We start from the raw sequence: 20,218 nt of genomic DNA on the forward strand, positions 1-20,218 counted from the left end.
CTTTTCTATCACTTGCCATCCTTCATGCTGACTCACCACACTCAGCATGTGATACAGTGTCTTTAAAGATTGAAGCCTGATGGACAGCCCTGGCTATATAGAACTGGGCTAGGAATGGAAAATCTGTTCTTTTTTCCTTGGGTCATCGACCTCCTTACTCAAAATGAGAATTTCTGAGGCTGGTTTTACTTTTGAGTGCTGCAGTTTCCTAGAAAGGCACTACAACGTGTAACTGTGCGTCTGTGCCTCTGCCCTCTTTTGTTGCAATTACTAGGGCTTTACAGTAGGGCATTCAATTTTAGTGCAGTGTTGCCCTCTTGTGGCAGACATCTGTATACTTTGAGAAAAGGATTGCAGCAAAAGATGGCAGACTCAGACTATATGAGCTTGCTAGAGCTGTAAAAACACAGAACCAGAGACCTGGTGGCTGAAACCACAGAAATTTGTTTCTGATAGTTTGGAGCTAGAGAGGTGAGATCAAGGTGTCCAGATTCACCTTGGTTTGCCAAAGGTTGTCTTCTCCCTGTGTCTCCAAGTGGCTGCCTCCCTATGTCCTGATCTCCTCCCTCTGCATTTAAGAGTGCTAGTTATATTAGAATATATCCTAATGATGTCATTTACGTTAATCCTATTTTCAAATGAAATCACCTTCTGAGGAAGTAAGAATTTTTATTTATTTTTTATTTAGTCGGTTGTGGTGCTTGAACTCTGGGCTTGGGTGTTGTCCCTGTGCTCTTCAGCTCAAGGTGAGCACTCTACCGCTTGAGCCACAGCGCCAGGAAGTAAGAATTTTAACATGTGATTTTGGTGAAGACACAGTCCATCCCATTGTAAACAAGAAGTGGATCTTATTTCACCATTTTAAAAAGAGGAATAACTGGCTTGCTCAAAGTCACCAGGTATACATCAGAGGCCCAATGTGAATCTACGGCTCAGATAGATAGCTCCCATAGATAGACTCTGTTGTTAATGTGAATCTACAGCTCTGGGACTCATAGATAACAAACAAACTTAAAGTAAATTCACAGTGTATCTTAAGTGCAAGAAATGGCTCAAAACTCCAATGAACTGAATGACAAATAATATATATCTATATTTCACTCACACTTTTTTCAATACCCATAACAACAACAATAAAACAGCCTGTACCCGTGAACTCACAACTGTAATCCTAGCTACTTGAAATCTGAGGATTGCAATTCACAAGTCAGCTGGGCAGGAGAGTCCATGAGACTCAAAAAAAAAAAAAAAGCCAGAAATGGAGCTCAAAAAATAGTGGAGACTCAAAACAAGAACGGGTGGTGGTAGTGGAAGTAGAGCTGAGGCTCAAGTGGTAGAGGGCTAGCTTTGAGCAAAAGAGGCTCAGACCCTGAGTTCAAGCCTCAGGACCAGTACACATACATAAGAAAACCACATACAAACACAAAAACAAGTGTACAGTAGAAAAAATATCAATGAAACTTTTAGCAAGGTGTGATGGTTCCTGTGTGTGGTCTCAGCTACTGAGTCTACGAGGCAGGATTTATGCAGCATAGCAAGACGTCTCTAAAAACAAATTTTTAAAAGTTTTTTTCTATAATTAAACTACTTTTTTTTTTTTTTTGCCAGTTGTGGGGCTTGAACTCAGGCCTGGTCACTGTCCCTGAGCTTCTTTTGCTCAAGGCTAGTACACTACCACTTGAGCCACAGTGCCACTTCCAGCCTTTTCTGTGTATGTAATACTGAGGAATTGAACCCAGGGTTTCATGCATGCTAGGCAAGCACTCTACCACTAAGCCACATTCCTAGCCCTCATTTTATTTTTAATCGACAAGTAGTCATTGTGATATTTAAATTGAGCAAGTATACTCAAGAAAAGGTACTCATTACCTTACTCATGTAACTGTAACCCCTCTGTATAGTATCTTTACAATAAAACATTAAAAATTAAAAAAATATATACAAGACAATAAAAAAGAAAAGAAAAGCTGGATTGGAAGTAGCGCTGTGGCTCAAGGGGTAGAGTGCTAGCCTTGAGCACAAAGAAGCTCAGGGACAGCTCCCAGGCCCTGAGTTCAAGACCCACAACTGATGGGGGGAGGAGAAGGGAGAGAGAGAGACAGGCAGACAGAGACAGAGAAACAGAGACAGAGATAGAGATAGGAGATCTGAGCCAAAGCCTGACATATTTCATTAACTTCTGATTTATAGAGATTTATTTTCTTGTGGCTGTAACCACCATACATCTGGTGTTTTGAGTTTTGCTTTCCCTTCTTGCTTGTAACAGACATTTTCACTTACACCATAGTATATTCACATGATTAAAATGGGTCAATAGGTATAAACCATTTTCTCTGACCTTTACTAAGCTTCTATTCATTTTCTTCCCTGTCTTTGCTATTATATACGTATGTGGCTAAAAAGTACAGCAAGCAAATGCTTACACTGCCATGCTCTTCATCTAAAAGAGGATCCCAACATACACAAATGTTTTGAAATTTTTTTTATTATTGTGAAAATACCGTACAAAGGGGTTACAATTACATGAGCAAGGTAATGAGTACATTTCTTTTTTTCTTTTCCTCTTTCTTTCTTTTCTTTTCTTTTCTTTCTTTTTTTGGGTTTGGTCATGGGGCCTGATCTCTGGGCCTGGGAACTATCCCTCAGTTCTTCAGTTCAAGGCTAATGCTCTACCACTTGAGCCACAGTGCCACTTCCATCTTTTTTCTTTTTGTTTATGTGGTGCTGAGGAATTGAACCCAGGGCCTCACACATGCAAGGCAAGCGCTCTACCACTGAGCCACCTTCCCAGCCCATGAGTACATTTCTTATCAAGCATTGTTGCCTCCTCCTTTGTTTCCCCTTCCCATCCCTTCCTGTACATCTCATTGTTGCAGTGGGTCCACCTGTATCCCTATTTAAACAATTTGTTTTATCCCTTCCTCTCCACAAATTATACCAACATCAAATACAGTGAAAGCAGGGGTTATACCATGGGGGAGGGACATACAATGCAACAAAGAAATCATCTTATAAATATGTTAGAAACAATAGCAAGAAAACCATTTGAGTCCTTATCTTGGGGTTCATTTCACCTAATATCAACTTATCTGACTGTTTCTGCTTGTCTCAGACATATACTAGTTATTGCAAATACGGGAAACCATGGGACCTATGTTTCTTTGGGCCTGGCTTACTTCACTGAATATAATTTTTTCTAAGTCTTTGCATTTCCTAACAATGAAAATAATTTTTTAACTGCAGGAATAGTACAAATGACACACATATGCTATTCACTTATTTTCCTTCATTCACATGTTGTCTAATTTCCCTTCATGTACATATTTACATTCTATACATGTCATTTTTTCAGAATTATTTGAGAGCAAATTGCACAAATTGCCACAGTGCCACTTCTGGCTTTTTCTGTTTATGTGACACTGAGGAATCAAACCCAGGGCTTCATGCATGCTAGGCAAGCACTCTACCACTAAGCCACATTCCCAGCCCCCTCTCTCTGTCTTTTATGAATACTTACCTTTATTTTTATTTATTTTTTATTTTTTTTTGGTAGGTCGTGGGGCCTAAACTCTGGGCCTGCGTACTGTCCCTCAGCTCTTCTGCTGAAGGCTAGCACTCTACCACTTGAGCGTCAGCCCCATTTCTGGCTTTTTCTGCTTATGTGGTGCTGAGGAATTGAACCGAAGGCCTCATGCATGCAAGGCAAGCACTCTACCACTGAGCCACCTTCCCAGCCCTACCTTTATTTTTTATTTTGGTGCCAGCCCTGGGGCTTGAACTCAGGGCCTAGGTGTGGTCCTTGAGCATTTTTTATCAAGACTAGTACTCTATCACTTGACTGACCCACAGCTTTATTTCTGGTGTGTGTGTGTGTGTGTGTGTGTGTGTGTGTGTGTGTGTGTGTGTGTAGTTGGAGATAAGCATCTTACAGACTTTCCTGCTCAGGCTGGCTTTGAACTCAGTCCTCAGATCTCAGTCTATTGAATAGCTAGGATTACAGGCATGAGCCACCAGCACCTGGCAGATATTTACTTTTTTTTTTTTTTTTTTAAAGAATATCACTCCTTCTGTCCGTTTCTCTGTCTCTGTCTGTCTCCCCTCCCCTTCACCCTCCCCCAATCAATAGGGTCTCACTAAAAAACACAGGCTGGCCTTAAACTCAGGATCCTTCTGCTTCAGTCACCCCAGTGCTGAAATTACAGGTGTGTGTCACCACATATGGATCTCTTTTCTCTTTATTATAGGATTTTTCTTACATGGAGTTTTTATTAAATGTAGGGTATACGTCCAGGTTATACAGACCAGAAGGCAAGAGTGAAAGAGGTAGAGAGTATAACTATGGTCTGTCTTAGGCAAACTGACACTATTTCTTCTTTCTTCTTTCTTTTTGGTGGTGGGGTTTTGTGCTTGTTAGGCAGGTGCTCTATCACTGAGCCATACTTCTAGCCAGTGACCTTTATTTTTTGAAGTAGTTATGCCCAGTGCTCATACTGGAACCAGATTGGATAAATCAGTTATCAAAATAATGAGATCCAAATTTACTATCAGATCTTTCTGATTGTAGCACACCCAAACTAGTGCTGTTCCACTATGTTTAACAGTTCCCCAAAGGCTGATCATTTATCAAGCCCACAGAATCTCTCCCTACAAACATGTCTCTTGATTTGCCAAATTCCATCAGCAATGATTTCTTTCTCATGTACATGTTCTCCATTTGTATTGAATGACTGCCCACCAGCAATGGAGTCTTGACAGTTGTTGACATAAATGCCCAACACGTGCTTCTTTGAGGCACATGGTAGGATGGCATTCTTACCATATGTAGACGAGGCTGTGTACCTTACTTGGGCCAATTCAATGTGATTTTTGTGGAAACTTTTAAAGCCAGTGCATGCTATTGCTTTTTCTCCATGATGAGCATCAGTGTATAAGGTGGTGGTTGCTCTAGTGGTTAGGTGCTGAAGTAAGGAGGACATGAAGGAGAAGCCACAGTGGACTTTGGATGGATGTGCACCATGAGCCATAAATCTCTTTTGGTTTGTTTGTTTTAGGGCTTTAAGACTGGGAGGTTATGCTACCACAGGAAGGGTTAGATTCACTTTTGTTTTAATGGTAATATTGCTTATCAAAGACCTGTCATAACATTCTTTTTCTTTTTCTTTTTTTTTTGTCGGTCGTGGGGCTTGAACTACTGGGACTGGTCGCTGTCCCTCAGCTCTTCAGCTCAAGGCGAGCGCTCTACCACTTGAGCTACAGCGCCACTTCCGGTTTTCTGGTGGTTTATTGGAGATAGGAGTCTCATGGTCTCTCCTGCCGGGGCTGGCTTGGAACCTCGATCCTCAGATCTCAGCCCCCTGAGTAGCTAGGATTACAGGCGTGAGCCACCAGCGCCCGGCATAACATTATTTTTCAAATGCTACTCTTTATTAATCTTTTGTTGTTGTTTGCTGTTGTCGGTTGTGAGTCTTGAACTCAGAGCCTGGGTGCTGTCCCTGAGCTCTTTTGCTCAAGGCTAGTGCTCTATCACATTGAGCCACAGCTCCACTTCTGGGTTTATGATGGCTAATTGTAGATAAAGGGTCTCATGGACTTTACTGCCTGGGCTGGCTTTGAACTGCAATCCTCAGATCTCAGCCCCCTGAATAGCTAGGATTACAGGCATGAGCCACCATCACCTGGCTCTTTTTGTTAATCATATAACAAAAAAAAGTTACCATCTGTCCTGTTTCTAGTTCTTTTTTTTTTTTTTTTTTTTGGGTCCGGTTGTGGGGCCTGAACTCTGGGCCTGGGCGCTGTCCCTCAGCTCTTCAGCTCAAGACTAGTGCTCTACCATTTGAGCCACAGCGCCACTTCTGGCTTTTTTCTTTTTGCTTATGTGGTGCTGAGGAATTGAACCCACGGCCTCATGCAGGCAAGGCAAGCGCTCTACCACTGAGCCACCTTCCCAGCCCTCTAGTTCTCTTTTTTCTATACCTCTTCACTCTTATATACCTCTTCACTTGAACTCCTGATTGTCTATTCTGGTATTAAACTCTAAATTGTGCATTAGTATAAGCTAATAATGTTATGTCTATCTATTGTAGATATCATGTATTATTTTTCTCCAATAAAAATAGTTTCCCCAATGTATAAATGATTTTTCAAAGCCTAACTATTCAATCATACATACATACATAGTACATACATACATGTATATGCATATATGAGTTGGCCAATTTATTAAATCTTTAGGCTATGAGATTCTCTTTTAGTTAAAAAAAGAAAACCCTATCAGCTATGTCTTGATGCAGCTCTACTTGTGTCTTCTATTTAAAAAGGATATCAAAATCCTCGAGAGTGAGGGTAACATTGTAATATCACTGATAGAGCAAAGAGCTAGGGTAACATTGTAACATCACTGAGTAAGGGTAACATTCTAACACCACTGGGAGTGCTAGGGTAATGTTTTAACATCACTGCACATGCTTCTTAAGTTACTATACGAGAGCAGATAGCATCTTTGCAAATATACACAAGTATTAGTAAGAAAGAAATATACCTTACTAGAGATGTCTTTTTCCCCCTTGCTCCTGTGATTATGAATCCTCACCACAGAGAAGAGTTCCCCAATATTATGCTATTTGGGGAAGGACCTCCTTAAATAATCAGAAAGCAGCCGAAAAAGAGACAAGGAGGGCAGGTCTTGAGCTACTTCAAGTTTAATAAGCTCGCCTTGAGTTGCTTTCACAGTTCCCAGTGGAACCAGTCAAAAGAACGCCATTCCCCCCTTGTCCCCTGACCCTCCATTCAATCAGAAAGCAACAGGTCTTCACAATCACAGAACAAAAACCTCATTGCTCAATTGAACCTTCCAACCCCAGAGCTTGTATGGGCCCCTAATCCGGCTCACAAAGCAGGGCGCTGCGGTCTCTATTGTTCTCGGCCAGGGGCCCTGAGTTGGACCAACTGCTGATCCGCTCTGGAACGTCCCAGCGGCGTCCGATGGTTATTTAGCGGGCTGCTGGCTGGGCACGGGCCTCCTGGGGGAGGCTTGTCCACTCGCTCTCAGAGGAGCCATGTACCGCCGCAGCTACGTGTTCCAAGCCCGCCAGGAGCAATATGAACGGGCCGATCAGGCCTCTGGCCCGGCCGAGCCCGAGCTCCAGGTCCCGGAGTCCCGGATCGCTGGGCCCAGCCTGGCGGCGCTGCAGGGACTGGGCGAACGTGTGGCTGCCCACATCCAGCGGGCCCGAGCGCTCGAGCAGCGCCACGCGGGCCTTCGGAGGCAGCTGGATGCTTTCCAGCGCCTGGGCGAGCTGACCGGCCCCGAAGATGCCCTGGCTCGCTACATCGAGGCCAACCACCAGCGTGCCCGGGACCTGGTGGCTGAGCGCGCCCGGCTGGAGCGCCAGGGTGCAGAGGCGCAGCGCACGCTCGACGAGTTCCGGACCAAGTAAGTGGTGACATTGCAGGGGAGACAGAGGCAAGGTGTGGTATGTCCTGGCAGCGCGGATCTAGGAGCCGGAGCTGGAGGTCCAGCTTTGCTCCCCAGCTACCTACCAATGGCCTACTCCAGCAGAGGGTTTGCAGGTGTCAGCGTTTCCTTAAGCCTAGCTTTCTTTTTGATGCACTTCCACATTTACACGAGACAGATCACTTGTTTTTAGTATATTTTTAAGTTCAGAAAATGCACACAATAAATGCACACTCCAAGTGCGACCGTCAAAACAACAAATTTCCATTGCCCAAATTCCAAATTGGGCCCTGGTGGCTCATGCCTATGATCCTAGCTGAGATCCAAAGACCCAAAGATTGCATTTCAAAGCTCTCATGAAAATCGATGACACTTATTTCCGAGCAAAAAACCTAAGTGGAGCTGTGGCTCAAGTGGTAGAGTGTCAGCCTTAAGTGAAAAAGCTAAGGGACAGCACTTAGGCTTTGATTTCAAGCCCCAGGACACACTCTCTCTCTCTCTCTCTCTCTCTCTCTCTCTCTCTCTCTCTCTCTCTCTCTCTCTCTCACACACACACACACACACACACACACACTATTACCAAAATTCCCTCCTCATTTCCAGTCAGTCCTCTTCCAAACTTATTGTGCTCAGGGTTCTGATTTGTAAGATCCTTCCTTCCTTCCTTCCTTCCTTCCTTCCTTCCTTCCTTCCTTCCTTCCTTCCTTCCTTCCTTCCTTCCTTTCTTTCTTTTTTTCTTTCTTTCTTTCCCCTCTTCTTCCCTCTCCTCCCCCCTCTTTGGTTTTGTAGAATTTCCCAACAATATGTACTTCATGTGTTTGGCTTTTTAAAAATCAATTTGTTTTATTCTATTAATGTTGTGGTACCTGCACCACTTTTTTTGGGGGGGGTCCGGTTGTGTGGCCTGAACTCTGGGCCTGGATGCTGTCCCTCAGTTCTTCAGCTCAAGGCTAGTGCTCTACCACTTGAGCCACAGCGCTACTTCCAGCTTTTTTCTTTTTGCTTATGTGGTGCTGAAGAATCGAACCCAAGGCCACATGCATGCAAGGCAACTGCTCTACCACTGAGCCACCTTCCCAGCCCCCACTTTTTTTTTTTAACATTAGCTTCTCAATCATCATCTGGAAAGAAAACACTCTGTAGTAACATCATTTAAAACACCACTATGTATCATAAAGCAGGCACAAGGTATTTTATAGTCACAGAGATATGATACAGTACTCTCCTATGTTTATAGTACTTGAGGATGTGATTTAAAAAGCATTATTTGCTGGGTGCTGGTGGCTCATTCCTGTAATCCTAGTTACTCTGGAGACTGAGATCTGAGGATGGCCTCTCAAAGCTAGACTGAGCAGGAGAGTCTGTGAGACTCTTATTTCCAATAAACTATTCAGAAAAAGCCATAAGTAGCACTGTGGCTCAGGTGGTAGATCACTAGCCTTGAGCAAAAGAAGTTCAAGGACAGTGCCCAGACCCTGAATTCAAGCCCCAGGACCAGCCAAAATAAATAAATAAATAAAATAAAAGGCATTATTTAAGACTTGATTTTACTTTTCCAGAAGAGGGCCCAAAGGATGGTATGGCATAACTCTTTATCAACTCAATGTTTTGAGAAACAGGGATGTGTTTTAACCTGCACAGCCTTATCCTAATTGATGGTTTTCAGATGAGCCTGAGGAGGTGTTGGAGCAAGGCCACTAGAGTAGTGAATTCTGGGCTGGAAATGGAATTCAGGTTCTGGGCATGATGAGTCCAATTGTCTTCATAGCACCACAGTTTCAGTGTGTGTCTTCTAGATTTTGCCACTTAAAATGTGGTCCATGGTTCCACAACCTCTACATCAGCATTACCAGGAAGCTTGCTGGGAAGTATAGATTCCTTCTCTGGCCCCCACCCTCCCCAGCTCTTGAATCACAGTCTGCATTTTATTCTGCCACATCCTCATGTATGTATGCATGTATGTATGTTTGCATGCAGGCATGCATGTATGTGTTTGAGAGAGTACTGGAGTTTGAACTCAGGGCTTTTACTTGTTAGGTCAGTGCTTTTCTACTTGAGCCATACCTCCAGTCCTACAATTTGCATTTTAACAAATTTCCCAGTAACTCCTAGTTTAAGAAGTTAAACATTGACACTTAAGAAGTCATGGTCTAGGGCCAGGCCTCTCTTCCTGTGCAGATAGAATTATCACTTAGCAGCTGTTAAGAAAAAAGAAAAAAAAACATACTCAGCAATTTGTTATCATTGTTCTAAGTCATAAAAAGATAGATGTTTTTAAACTGAGGAATACACTTCAAGGAATTTATTTGTTCTAGCGTATACTCTAGCAGCTGTGCAATAGCATGTCTGCAAATATATTTGCTGCTGCATGATCTGTATTGCTAAAATTTTGGAATCAGTCTAAATGCCCATCAGTTGCCCTGGTCTTACCTCTTCCAGAACTAATTGCCTTGGAAAATCCATTCTTGGATTCTGATAGTGTGAGGCTTAGAGACAGGACCTGTTTAGAAGAGAGAACCCAATGAACTACTCACTCTGACCTCATGCAAGAGAGAAATGTACTTCTATTTTGATGAAGCCAGTGCCATGTTTTGCTGCTGGGGGATAGTAAAATGCAAATGAAACCTGTCATTATAACCATTTCAAGTGTGCAGTTCAGTGGGATGGAGTGCATTCATAATCTTTTTTTTTTTTTTTTTTGGGTCCAGTCGTGGGGCCTGAACTCTGGGCCTGGGCGCTGTCCCTCAGCTCTTCAGCTCAAGGCTAGCGCTCTACCACTTGAGCCACAGCACCACTTCCGGCTTTTTTCCTTTTGCTTATGTGGTGCTGAGGAATCGAACCCAGGGCCTCAGGCTTGCAAGGCAAGCGCTTCTACCACTGAGCCAACTTCCCAGCCCCATAATCTTATGTATCTCAGATGTATGGGGTAGTTCAGTGGGTTTTCAGGATATCTAGAAGTCCAGATGGCTACAACTAGGTGGTGCTGTCATCCACTGTGCTTTGTCTGGGCAGGTTTGATTACCATTTGTCTTCACTTACCAGCCATGCTGAGTGAGTGCTCCTGATCTTTTCTTGATTTCATTGCTGCTGGATTTTATATATAAATGTATTATATTACATATATTATATAATATATATTTTATATAATATATATAATATATACATACACACACACACGTGTGTGTGTGTGTGTGTGTGTGTGTGTGTGTGTGTGTGTGTGTGTGTGTGTGTCTGTTACAGAGCAGCTCCTTGGGTCCTGTGGTTTATTAAAAATATTCCAGTCAACTGAGTCCAAACCATTCCTCCCATGGAGAAGTTTCAGTGTTTTGATTGAGGTGGTGGGATTTGAAAATCATTATGAAAACTACACTCATCTGCATTCATGGATGTGTGCACGTGCGCACACACAGACACAGAATTTGCTTTTACATTGCAGAGGTGAATAAGTCAAGGTAAAAAAACCATACAGAAAGGAGATGTGTGTGCAGCTGGCCACATGTTAGCATTAGATATTTGCTTCTACCTGGGGATATGAATAATTTCAGAATCAAGACCTTTAGCGTATCAAAGACTAAGCAAAACATGAAACAAACCAAGATCCAAAAAAATAAATAAAAAGTACAAAGTACAGTGAGGAATAGAGTCAGTTAATCCAAATTGCTGAAAATCAAAAGCCATCCTTATAAAACAATCTGGCAACAAATAGCAACCAAAGTGTTTGTTTTCATCCCGTGAATTCATTTGTATGAACAGTTGAATTCTTATTATAAATTCTGATATAATATTGAGATTGCCTTTATGGCATATAAATTACTCATGACATTATATTGTATTGTTTATCAACACATGTTTAAGATACAGGAACTTGTAGATGTTCCTAGCAGGAAAGAGCAAGGAGAAAGGCAGATTTGTTAATAGTTCTATTGTAATTGCCCATTTAACAAATTATTCTGGGGTCTATTAGAGTTACATGTGAAAGAAGTAGCTATATGTGCATAAAATGTAAAACAAATGCAAAGATTTGTAACTTACTGGTTGTTGGTGAGCTATTCAGATGATCTTGGAACTTGGGATGTATGCACGGTGCACCTGTTTCTACATATCCTTCCTTGAGTCCAGGATTTGTAATTCTGTGAACATAGGAGTGTGATTTTTCCAGCATCTTTCACAGCTGTGAAGTACTTGACTTAAGCCCATGACCTGGTTGTGCAAGGACACAGAAGAGAAAGCTTGCTTTGCAAGTTGGGCTTAGGGTTAATTAGGAACTGTTTCAACAAGTGACATAAACTCCATAGCACTTGCCTCACCACTGGGTCTAAGGAGTGTTTTTCAATGATCTCATCTGAGGGGAGGAGGCCAAGATATTTATGCACCAACTGGCTTCCAGCAGAGGTTGAGAGCTGTCCCAGGAGTGCTCAGCTGGCTCATACATAGTCTGCTCTGCCCACTGGTCCTGAGGAGATCTTTGCTGGCTGAGTAGCCAAGGATGAGCTTCAGTGCAGCCCCTGAGGGTTTGACATGTCTCTCAACCTCACTCTCCTCATTTCCCCCTTGAAATGCCAGTAAATTACTTCCTCTCAGAGTGTAGTAAGGACTAAATGACACAATCCAGAAAAAATTCATGTTACACATTTCGGTGAATACAATTGCATAAGAAGTCTACATGTGGTCAGGTTAAGAGTGTTTGTTGTCTTATCACCCAGTGTAGCCTTTCCCATCTATGCTATGGCTGGATCCAGTTATGCATATGGCAGTTTGAGCTCTCCAGGCTGAGAAATTTCTTGTTCCATTTACCAGTCATCCAGTGCATTATGCAAATATTATTACTTCCTCATTGGGAAACAGTGGGCAAAGAAATACGAAATTAGCTACTTCTTTAAGTTAAAACGAACTTCTCTTTAGGAGAGAGGTTACAATAGTATCTGAGATTGAACTTGATGTTGGTTGTATAATCCACACATAAGAAATAGTATGGGCTGGGAAGGTGGCTCAGTGGTAGAGCACTTGCCTTGCATGCATGAGGCCCTGGGTTCGATTCCTCAGCACCACATAAGCAAAAAGAAAAAAAAGCCAGAAGTGGCGCTGTGGCTCAAGTGGTAGAGCGCTAGCCTTGAGCTGAAGAGCTGAGGGACAGCGCCCAGGCCCAGAGTTCAGGCCCCACAACTGGACCCCCTCCCCCCCAAAAAAAGAAACAGTAGAAGCTGCCCAACTCTTGCTTTTGTGTCTCATTTGCAGGTATGAAAATGAGTGTGAATGTCAACTGGTTCTAAAAGAAATGCTTGAACGACTTAACAAGGTGAGTTGAACATTATCTGTGACTTAAATAGCTTAATTACAGTGTAGAGTGAAATGTCAGCAGCAACTGTATTCCATACCTCATCTTTGTGTTATTTCAGGGTCCACCTATTTCCTTTACTGTCATTCTCTTCCTTGCCTTCTTAATTTCAACTGAGTCTGTGTAAATGAACTCACACACATACAAATTATGATGTTTGTGACTAGTATGTTTAGTGTATTGCTATTTTCCACGAATATAATGATACTCAAGGCTGGTAACTTGTAAAGAAAGGAGGTTTATTTACCTTCTAGTTTTGGAGGTCGAAAGTCCAATCAGCATGGTGTTGGGTCTTGTCAGGGTCCTTGGCTCTATTAATTCATGATGGATGGCATTGTAGTTGGAGCATGTGAGGAGAGCTCACATGACGATAGAAAGCCAGAGCCAGGGGAGGGGCTAGTCATGGCCTTCTACTATGCTTTTTTTTTTTTTAAATTATTTTCTTGTAAAGATGCTATACAGAAAGGTTACAGTTACATCGGTAAGATAATGAGTACATTTCTTGTCGAGCACTGTTACCCCCTCCTTTGTTTTTCTCCTACTATCCTTTCTCTCCCCCACCTCTCCCACTCCCCCCCTCCAAAGTTGTAAAGCTCATTTCCAGTATATCTACTATGCTTATATCTTGAAGTTCTTCTTACCATGGCAACACTTCGTACCAAGCTCCCAACACACAAGTTTTTGAGGGATTCACTCAACACATCCCAAATCCATAGTACTAGGTTATCAGAATATGTAGCATTACAGTGATCATTTGCTGCTCTCCTACTCAGACATACTGATCCCACATAGCAACTTGAGGAATGAACTTGCTTTGAATAATGGTTATTGGGAAAAGATAATACCCCTGCTTTGTCAGCTCAAGGTCTTGAGATTGCTGTTGTGCAGGAAAAGATTCACAAGGACTAAGGAAGAAACTTCCATTTCTCTTGAAGCTCCCTTTTCTTGGAGCATAAAGAGTAGCCTCATAGTGATGCCAAAGATCCTGGCAAACTCTTCATGAGCTGTTCCTCACAAGAGTTTTCCTCTTTTAACCTTCCATCATTAACTGACTAGTTGGAATTTTTCTACTGTAGCCAGGAGAATGAAAAAATCCTAGACAGCAAGGGTTGGGCAAAGATAGGGATGGCAAATAACGTTAATCATCATTATCCTTTTCCAAGCATTTCAGAGCTCAACTACAGATGCAAGGACCTGTGGTGACCATTAGCTGAAGGGCTGCTTACTTAGGTCACGTGGGCTGCCAGCTCCTGTCCCATTCCATGCCCATCACTACAATGTAATTGCTGATAAGACATGAAGTTCTTCCTTTCTGGGCCCAGATAGGCCTTAGAATTCTTTGCATATAACGTCAGGCATCTACTCCAGATAGTCAAGGGTAGCTAATGGATACTATTTCCTAGTCTTCTCCAACCTCTGTTTCTCCTGCCAGTGAGAACTCAACAAGAATCTTGAAAAGCCAAGATTCTCAATTTGTCAGTGTTATTTGCTTGTGGTGTCTATTCTATCTATGAACATTTACTCCAGTGGGTTGTCTAAGCCAGGACACTTATGTGAAAGAGTAGCCATCAAAAATTACACAGGTCATAAAATATCTCTGGAAGGAAATATTATGCCAAAGGTGGTATCTGTGGAGAACTGAAATGAATAACTATAGGGAAATAGATGGGAAGGAGATTTTTCTTATTAGCATACATTAGTATGAGGAGAGGAGCTCATTGTGATATTCCCACACATGTAAAGGATGTATGGGAAGGACATATTACTATGTTCTTTTATGCCTTTTGGATTATGTAAATATGTTTCCTGATCAAAAAATTAAATGTGAGGGAAAAACTGGGAGAAGACGAAAGAAGATGTGACACTGTTCAAAAAGAAATGTACTCATTACTTGACTTATGTAACATAAGCCCTCTGTACATCACCTTTACAAAAATAACAAAAAATTAAGTTAAATGCAAAATAAAGTAATAGAAAAGCAAAACAACTATGATGCAGTGCAATTATTAAAATCCAGGTCTGTCTTATGCAACATGGCTTGACCTACAAGCACCCTAGGTAGTAATACAAAGATGGTGGCGAGAATGGCCTTCAGAAAATCCTTGAGGACAGGTTTCAGGCAGCCTGCGAAGTGATGAGTCTGTGCCTGTTGTGAGTCAGAGCTGGGGGTTTCTTCTTGTTAACATCCAATTCTGGCAACACTGGTAGCTTATCTTGTTCTTGTTTCTGATGACAATCTCAGGCTGCCAGCTGAACCATCATCTTGTCCACAGACTATGGCTTTCAAGGACTTAGATACCTGATACCCTTCACTTAGATATCCAAGTCAGCTCTCCAAAGCCCCCATCTCCTAACATCACCATATGCAGGCCTTTCCCTGGACTTACTTCTAAGGTTGTCACTCATGCAGCCCCCTCCTCCAGGCTGGCACTAGACACTAGGGCATGCCCTCTTACACATGCTTCAAAGATGAGTGCAGAAGAATGGACTGTCTTTTTACCCTTGGTGGAAAGTGACAGTGGATTCAAAAACCTTCTGTTACTTTTCTCTTATTGCAAAAGCAATGCCTACTCTCATTAGAAAAAATAAGATGGTAGAGATAATGTGAACAAATGATCTGTTCCCGTATATTGTAACCGAGTGTGGATCTTAGGATGCATTAGCCCCATAAGAATAGGGTCATATTTTGGGAAAATATGCTACCATGAACACAGGTGAGGTCTCACACAAGGAATTGACCTGACTCTTTTCTGGGCTGAGGATAGATCTTCCTGCCCACTAGTGAGTGGGTCCAAAAGAGGAATATAGCCTCATCTTACCCTACTGCAGAGAACTCATTAGGGTAAGGGAGAACTGCTTCATGTCTCTGAGCTTCCTTTTTCTCATCTGAAATGGGGACAATGATAGTTTCTACTACCATCAGAATGTAAGAATGTCCACATGTCTAGTGAAAATGAAGCAACATATACATATACATATATATTATATCACATGGTACTGCATCATCTTTGGTCATAATTATTTGCTGTGACAAGATGCTAGCTCAGCCAGGTATTGGGGGCTTATGCCTGTATTCCTAGCTACTCAGGAGACTAAGATCTGAGGATTGTGTTTCAAAGGCAGCTTGGGCAGGAAAGTCCTTAAGACTCTTACCTCTAATTAACCACCAGAAAACTGGAAGTGGAGCTGTGTCCCAAAGTGGCAGAGTGCTAGCCTTGAGCAAAAAGAGCTCAGGGACAGCACCCAGGCCCTGAGTTCAAGCCCCATGATCACACACACACACACACATACATACACACACACACACACACACACACACACACACACACACACACACAGATGCTGGCTCAGTTTTCTTTTAAGTGTGGAGTGTCTAAGTCCCTGGTGGAATGAGAGGTGATTTTATTTTATTTGTCTATCCTGAGGGTTGCACCTAAGGTCTTGTGCATGCCCCTCAAGTACTGTACTAGTTAAGCCACTTCTCCAGCAGGAGGTACTCGTGTTCATAGTGGATAGAGGAATCATTTCTTCATGGTTGTGAATTGTTGTATTTATCTTTTGTGACAGGAAAAGTTCTTTTTCAAATAAATCCAGGTAAAAATGAATCAGTCTAAAGAAAAAGACAAAGTAACTAATAGTCCAGGTGGTCCTTGGATGTGGTGGAGGTCATGAACACAGCATGCAAATGTGGGAATTGAAGTGGTCCTTGTGCTAGCTTGCAGGGGTATCAGAACAGCTTTGGTTATTGGTGGTTCCCCAAACAACCCAGTTCAACCTCTTCTTTTTGCCAGTGAAGAAATTCACCCTTGAGGGTAAATGACTTCAGAGCTCCACAGCCCATTCCTGGAAGGACTCTTATTATTTATGGCTCATTCTCCACCTTCTAAGAAAGTCAAGGAATCTGTTTCTTAGAAGGTAGACACAAAGTCAGGGTCCTGTAGGTTAAAGTTGGTCCTTTAGGCTGTGATGTGGGAGTCCTGTTTTTATTTCCTGATACATCCTAGCTGTTACCCAGGCATGCTGGACACATAGATGGCTTCTGGCTTCTGCTTCTTGGAATTTTCATGACTTCTCAGATGGACAGAGTTAGATGCTAACAGACAGGGAGCAAACCTCAGCCACTGAGGGTGAGGAGAGGGCAGATGAGTTCCCCAGCTCCCTCTATCCCCTAGTATGACAATCCAGCATGGCCCTCGATAGGGTCCTTAGTGGGACTTGACTGTGTCTTTCACAGCGATAACTTATCAACTCACCCTGATTTGCTTTCATCTTTTTAATGACTGCTTCTACCCTCCCAACCTGTACTTCCTGGTATCACCTCTCTAATAAGACACATACTCAGACTTTGCCTTGGGGTCTGCTTGGAAAGCTCAAATCAAGATAGCCTCTCAAAAAGTTGGCTAGCTGAGCACTGGGCATTCTTCTTCTCTGTCTTTGGAGGCCATCAGATGAGAAGAGCAGAATTCTCATCTTCTCAGATGAGTGATTTTGGCTAAATCATTGGATAACTGCATACATAAAATCAACAGGATTTTGGCTCTCCATTTACTCTCAGTGCCCATTTCCTGTAGAGCCATTGGTACAAGGGATTCTTCCTTTGGTGTGAAACTCTGAGAAATCCTTGACCTAGTCTTTGGATCCTCTTTGGAAAATGCCACAGTGCATGTAAGATCATTGGATGCTATTTCTCTCACAACCTACCAAGCTTCCAGGCTGCCAGGTAATTAATTATCCCAATCAGAGTTTTTGCATTGCATTTCTAACAGCCAGATAAGCAAATACAAGCCACTCTTTGCTATGCACTTGAAGGGAAATAAATCCTTCAATATAACTACTTACATAGTTTAGTTAAAGTTAGTCACATTTCCAGCCACTTGATGGCACAAAGAAATTAAGATGACTTAAAAGTCAATATTTAAAAATATTCAGGTTTGTCCAACCTCTAGATCTCATTGTCACTAAATGTATATATGGGAGGTTATTGGTCCTCATAATGCCTAAGTTTGCTTATCTTAAGGAAAATGAAGAAAGTAGATTTTGTAGTTTTCCTCTTTTGCTTTTCTTTTTTCACAGCCCCCAGAATGTTAAGGCAATGTAGGTTCTAGTCAAATGATCTCACTTAAAAATAACTAAAAATATGTAACGGCTGACATATTAAGTATTTTCCATGCAATCCGTATGTCTCTAGATTTGTCTGTGGAAAAGCCCAAGAGGTAAGGGAGTTTGGGCATGGAAGGATGGGACATGAGGCTTCCCCTTTTCTGGGATACCAGTGCCCACATGTTCAAGGGCTCCTCTTAGGTTGGAAAGGAGCTTCCTGAAGAGTAGAGGAATCTGGGAGGGAAAGTTTAAGAGTTGGGGTGCAGAGATCTGAAGGAAAAATGGGTAAAGAAAGAGTGGGGAGAATAAAGGGGAGAGAGCAAAGTTGAGGAAAATGGGGAGGGGAGAGCGTTCCCTCTGTCTACTCCTCCAGGCTGGCCCTAGGGTCTAGGTCAGCAACCTTAAAAGTATTCAAAAAAATAAATCCTACCTAACCATTAATTTTAATGAATGGAGTCCCCATTCTTTTTTTTCAATTGGGCTTTTAGTGAACCCTTTAGAATATCCTTGAGAACGTTGTCAAGGTTGATTTTCAAGGGTACATCAAATTCTGATTATGTCCCTGATCCTTTCTTAGCAATGACTGGGATATAACTCAGTGGTAGAGTGCTCGTCTAGCATGCTTGAGGCCCTGGGTCCAATTTCCAGTACCATAAAAATACATTTTTTTTTGAGCTGGGCACTAGTGGCTCATGCCTGTAATCTTAGCTACTCAGGAGGCTGAGATCTGAGGATTGCAGTTCAAAGCTAGCCCAGGTAGGAAAGTCCATGAGACTCTTATCTCCAATAACCACCAGAAAACTGAAAGTGGTGCTGTGGCTCAAGTGGTAGAGCACTTGCCTTAAGCTGAAGAGGTCAGGAACAGCGCCCAGGCCCAGAGTTCAAGCCCCATGACGATGACAACCACCACCACCACCACCACCACCACCACCACCACCACCACCACCATATATATATATGTTAGGTTGGTCATAGGGCTTGAACTCAGGGCCTGGGCACTATTCCTGAGCCTCTTTGTGCTCAAGGATAGCACTCTATCACTCTGAGCCACAGCATCACTTCTAGTTTTCTAGTGGTTAATTGGAGATAAGAGTCTCTCAGACTTTCCTGCCTGGGCTGGCTTTGAACCTCAGATCTCAGCCTCCTGAGTAGCTAGGATTATAGGTGTGAGCCACCAGCATCTGGCTAGGAGATCTTAAAAAATGTTGTAAGCATTCTAGACCAGCGATCCTGTAATTTTAATGTGACTCAGTGGTCTCCTGGAAGAAGTGTTAAAACCTAGATTCCTGTGGTCTGGCTCCAGAAATTCTGAGCCAGTAGGTCTAAGATACACTGGAATAGTTACATTTCTTCCCAGTGCCCAGGTGGTATGGTGCAGGTACCATACCATACTTTGGGAACCATTGTTTGCATCTAGAATATGCATAATACTAGGACTGGATTGTTTTTCCAAAATTGGAATGTTGACCTAGATTTTTCAATTCAGAAAAATCTAGATGCTTCTGCCAGTGAAACATTTGAAAGCTCAGCTGACAGCATCCTATGCATAATAAAATCACAGTGTCTACACATTTCTGAGTTCTGGTATAAACAAAAGAAAACACATTCAAAACAAATTTTCTTCCACAGATCAGCAACTGCACATTCCTACAGCATCAGCTCACCTGGGCTTTTTAAAATTTTTGGCAGTCAATCAGGGGATTACCTTCAAAACCAGATAATATGCTTGCTGAAGCTTCTGGTTAGTTCCTATTTTAATGTCAACATTGGTTGTCCTTTTATTATCACTACCAATAATTTGTTTTGCTTTGCTTTTGCTGATATCAGAGTTTGAACCCTGGGCTTTGTGCTTGCTAGGCTGCTCTACTACTGCTCTACTGGTGCTCTACTACTTGAGCTATGTCTTCAACCCTACTTTTTGCGGTTTATTTTGGAAATGGAGTCTAGTGGATTCTTCTGCTGGGGCTGGCTTCAAACTACCATATTCTGGATCTCAGCCTCCTGAATAGCTAAGGCTACAGTTGTGAGTCACAAGTGCCTGCCTCATAAATGATTTTAAAATCCTAATTGATGGCCTGTTTATCATTGAGAGGTAGCGAGTAGGGATACCCTACTCCACCCATACATAACTCTTTTTGCCAGGCTTGGGGCTTGAACTTAAGGCCTGGGCACTGACCCTGAGCCATTTTGTGCTCAAGGCTAGAGCTCTACCACTTGAGCCACAGTGCTACTTCTGCCTTTTTCTGGGTACTTTGTTGGAGATAAGAGTCTTATGGACTTTTCTGCCTGCGTTGGCTTCAACCATGATCCTCAGATCTCAGCCTTCTGAA

General features: G+C 42.5%; 1 protein-coding gene across 2 annotated transcripts in view; it reads left to right on the forward strand.

Annotated features, from left to right (window-relative positions):
• LOC138803694 (filensin-like) overlaps positions 1-20,218 on the forward strand; it is a 58,273-nt gene that overhangs the window by 17,253 nt on the left and 20,802 nt on the right. The window contains exons 1-2 of one of the 2 annotated variants that reach the window (XM_069987751.1): positions 7,056-7,432; positions 12,689-12,749. In XM_069987751.1, the coding sequence (XP_069843852.1) occupies positions 7,056-7,432; positions 12,689-12,749 (438 nt within the window). Of the gene's footprint in view, positions 1-7,055; positions 7,433-12,688; positions 12,750-20,218 lie in introns of those variants that run through there. The other variant, XM_069987752.1, reaches the window with a different exon arrangement.

Source organism: Dipodomys merriami, unplaced genomic scaffold (assembly GCF_024711535.1).
Source record: "Dipodomys merriami isolate MVZ:Mamm:240054 unplaced genomic scaffold, mDipMer1.0.p SCAF_346, whole genome shotgun sequence".
Taxonomy (NCBI): domain Eukaryota; kingdom Metazoa; phylum Chordata; class Mammalia; order Rodentia; family Heteromyidae; genus Dipodomys; species Dipodomys merriami.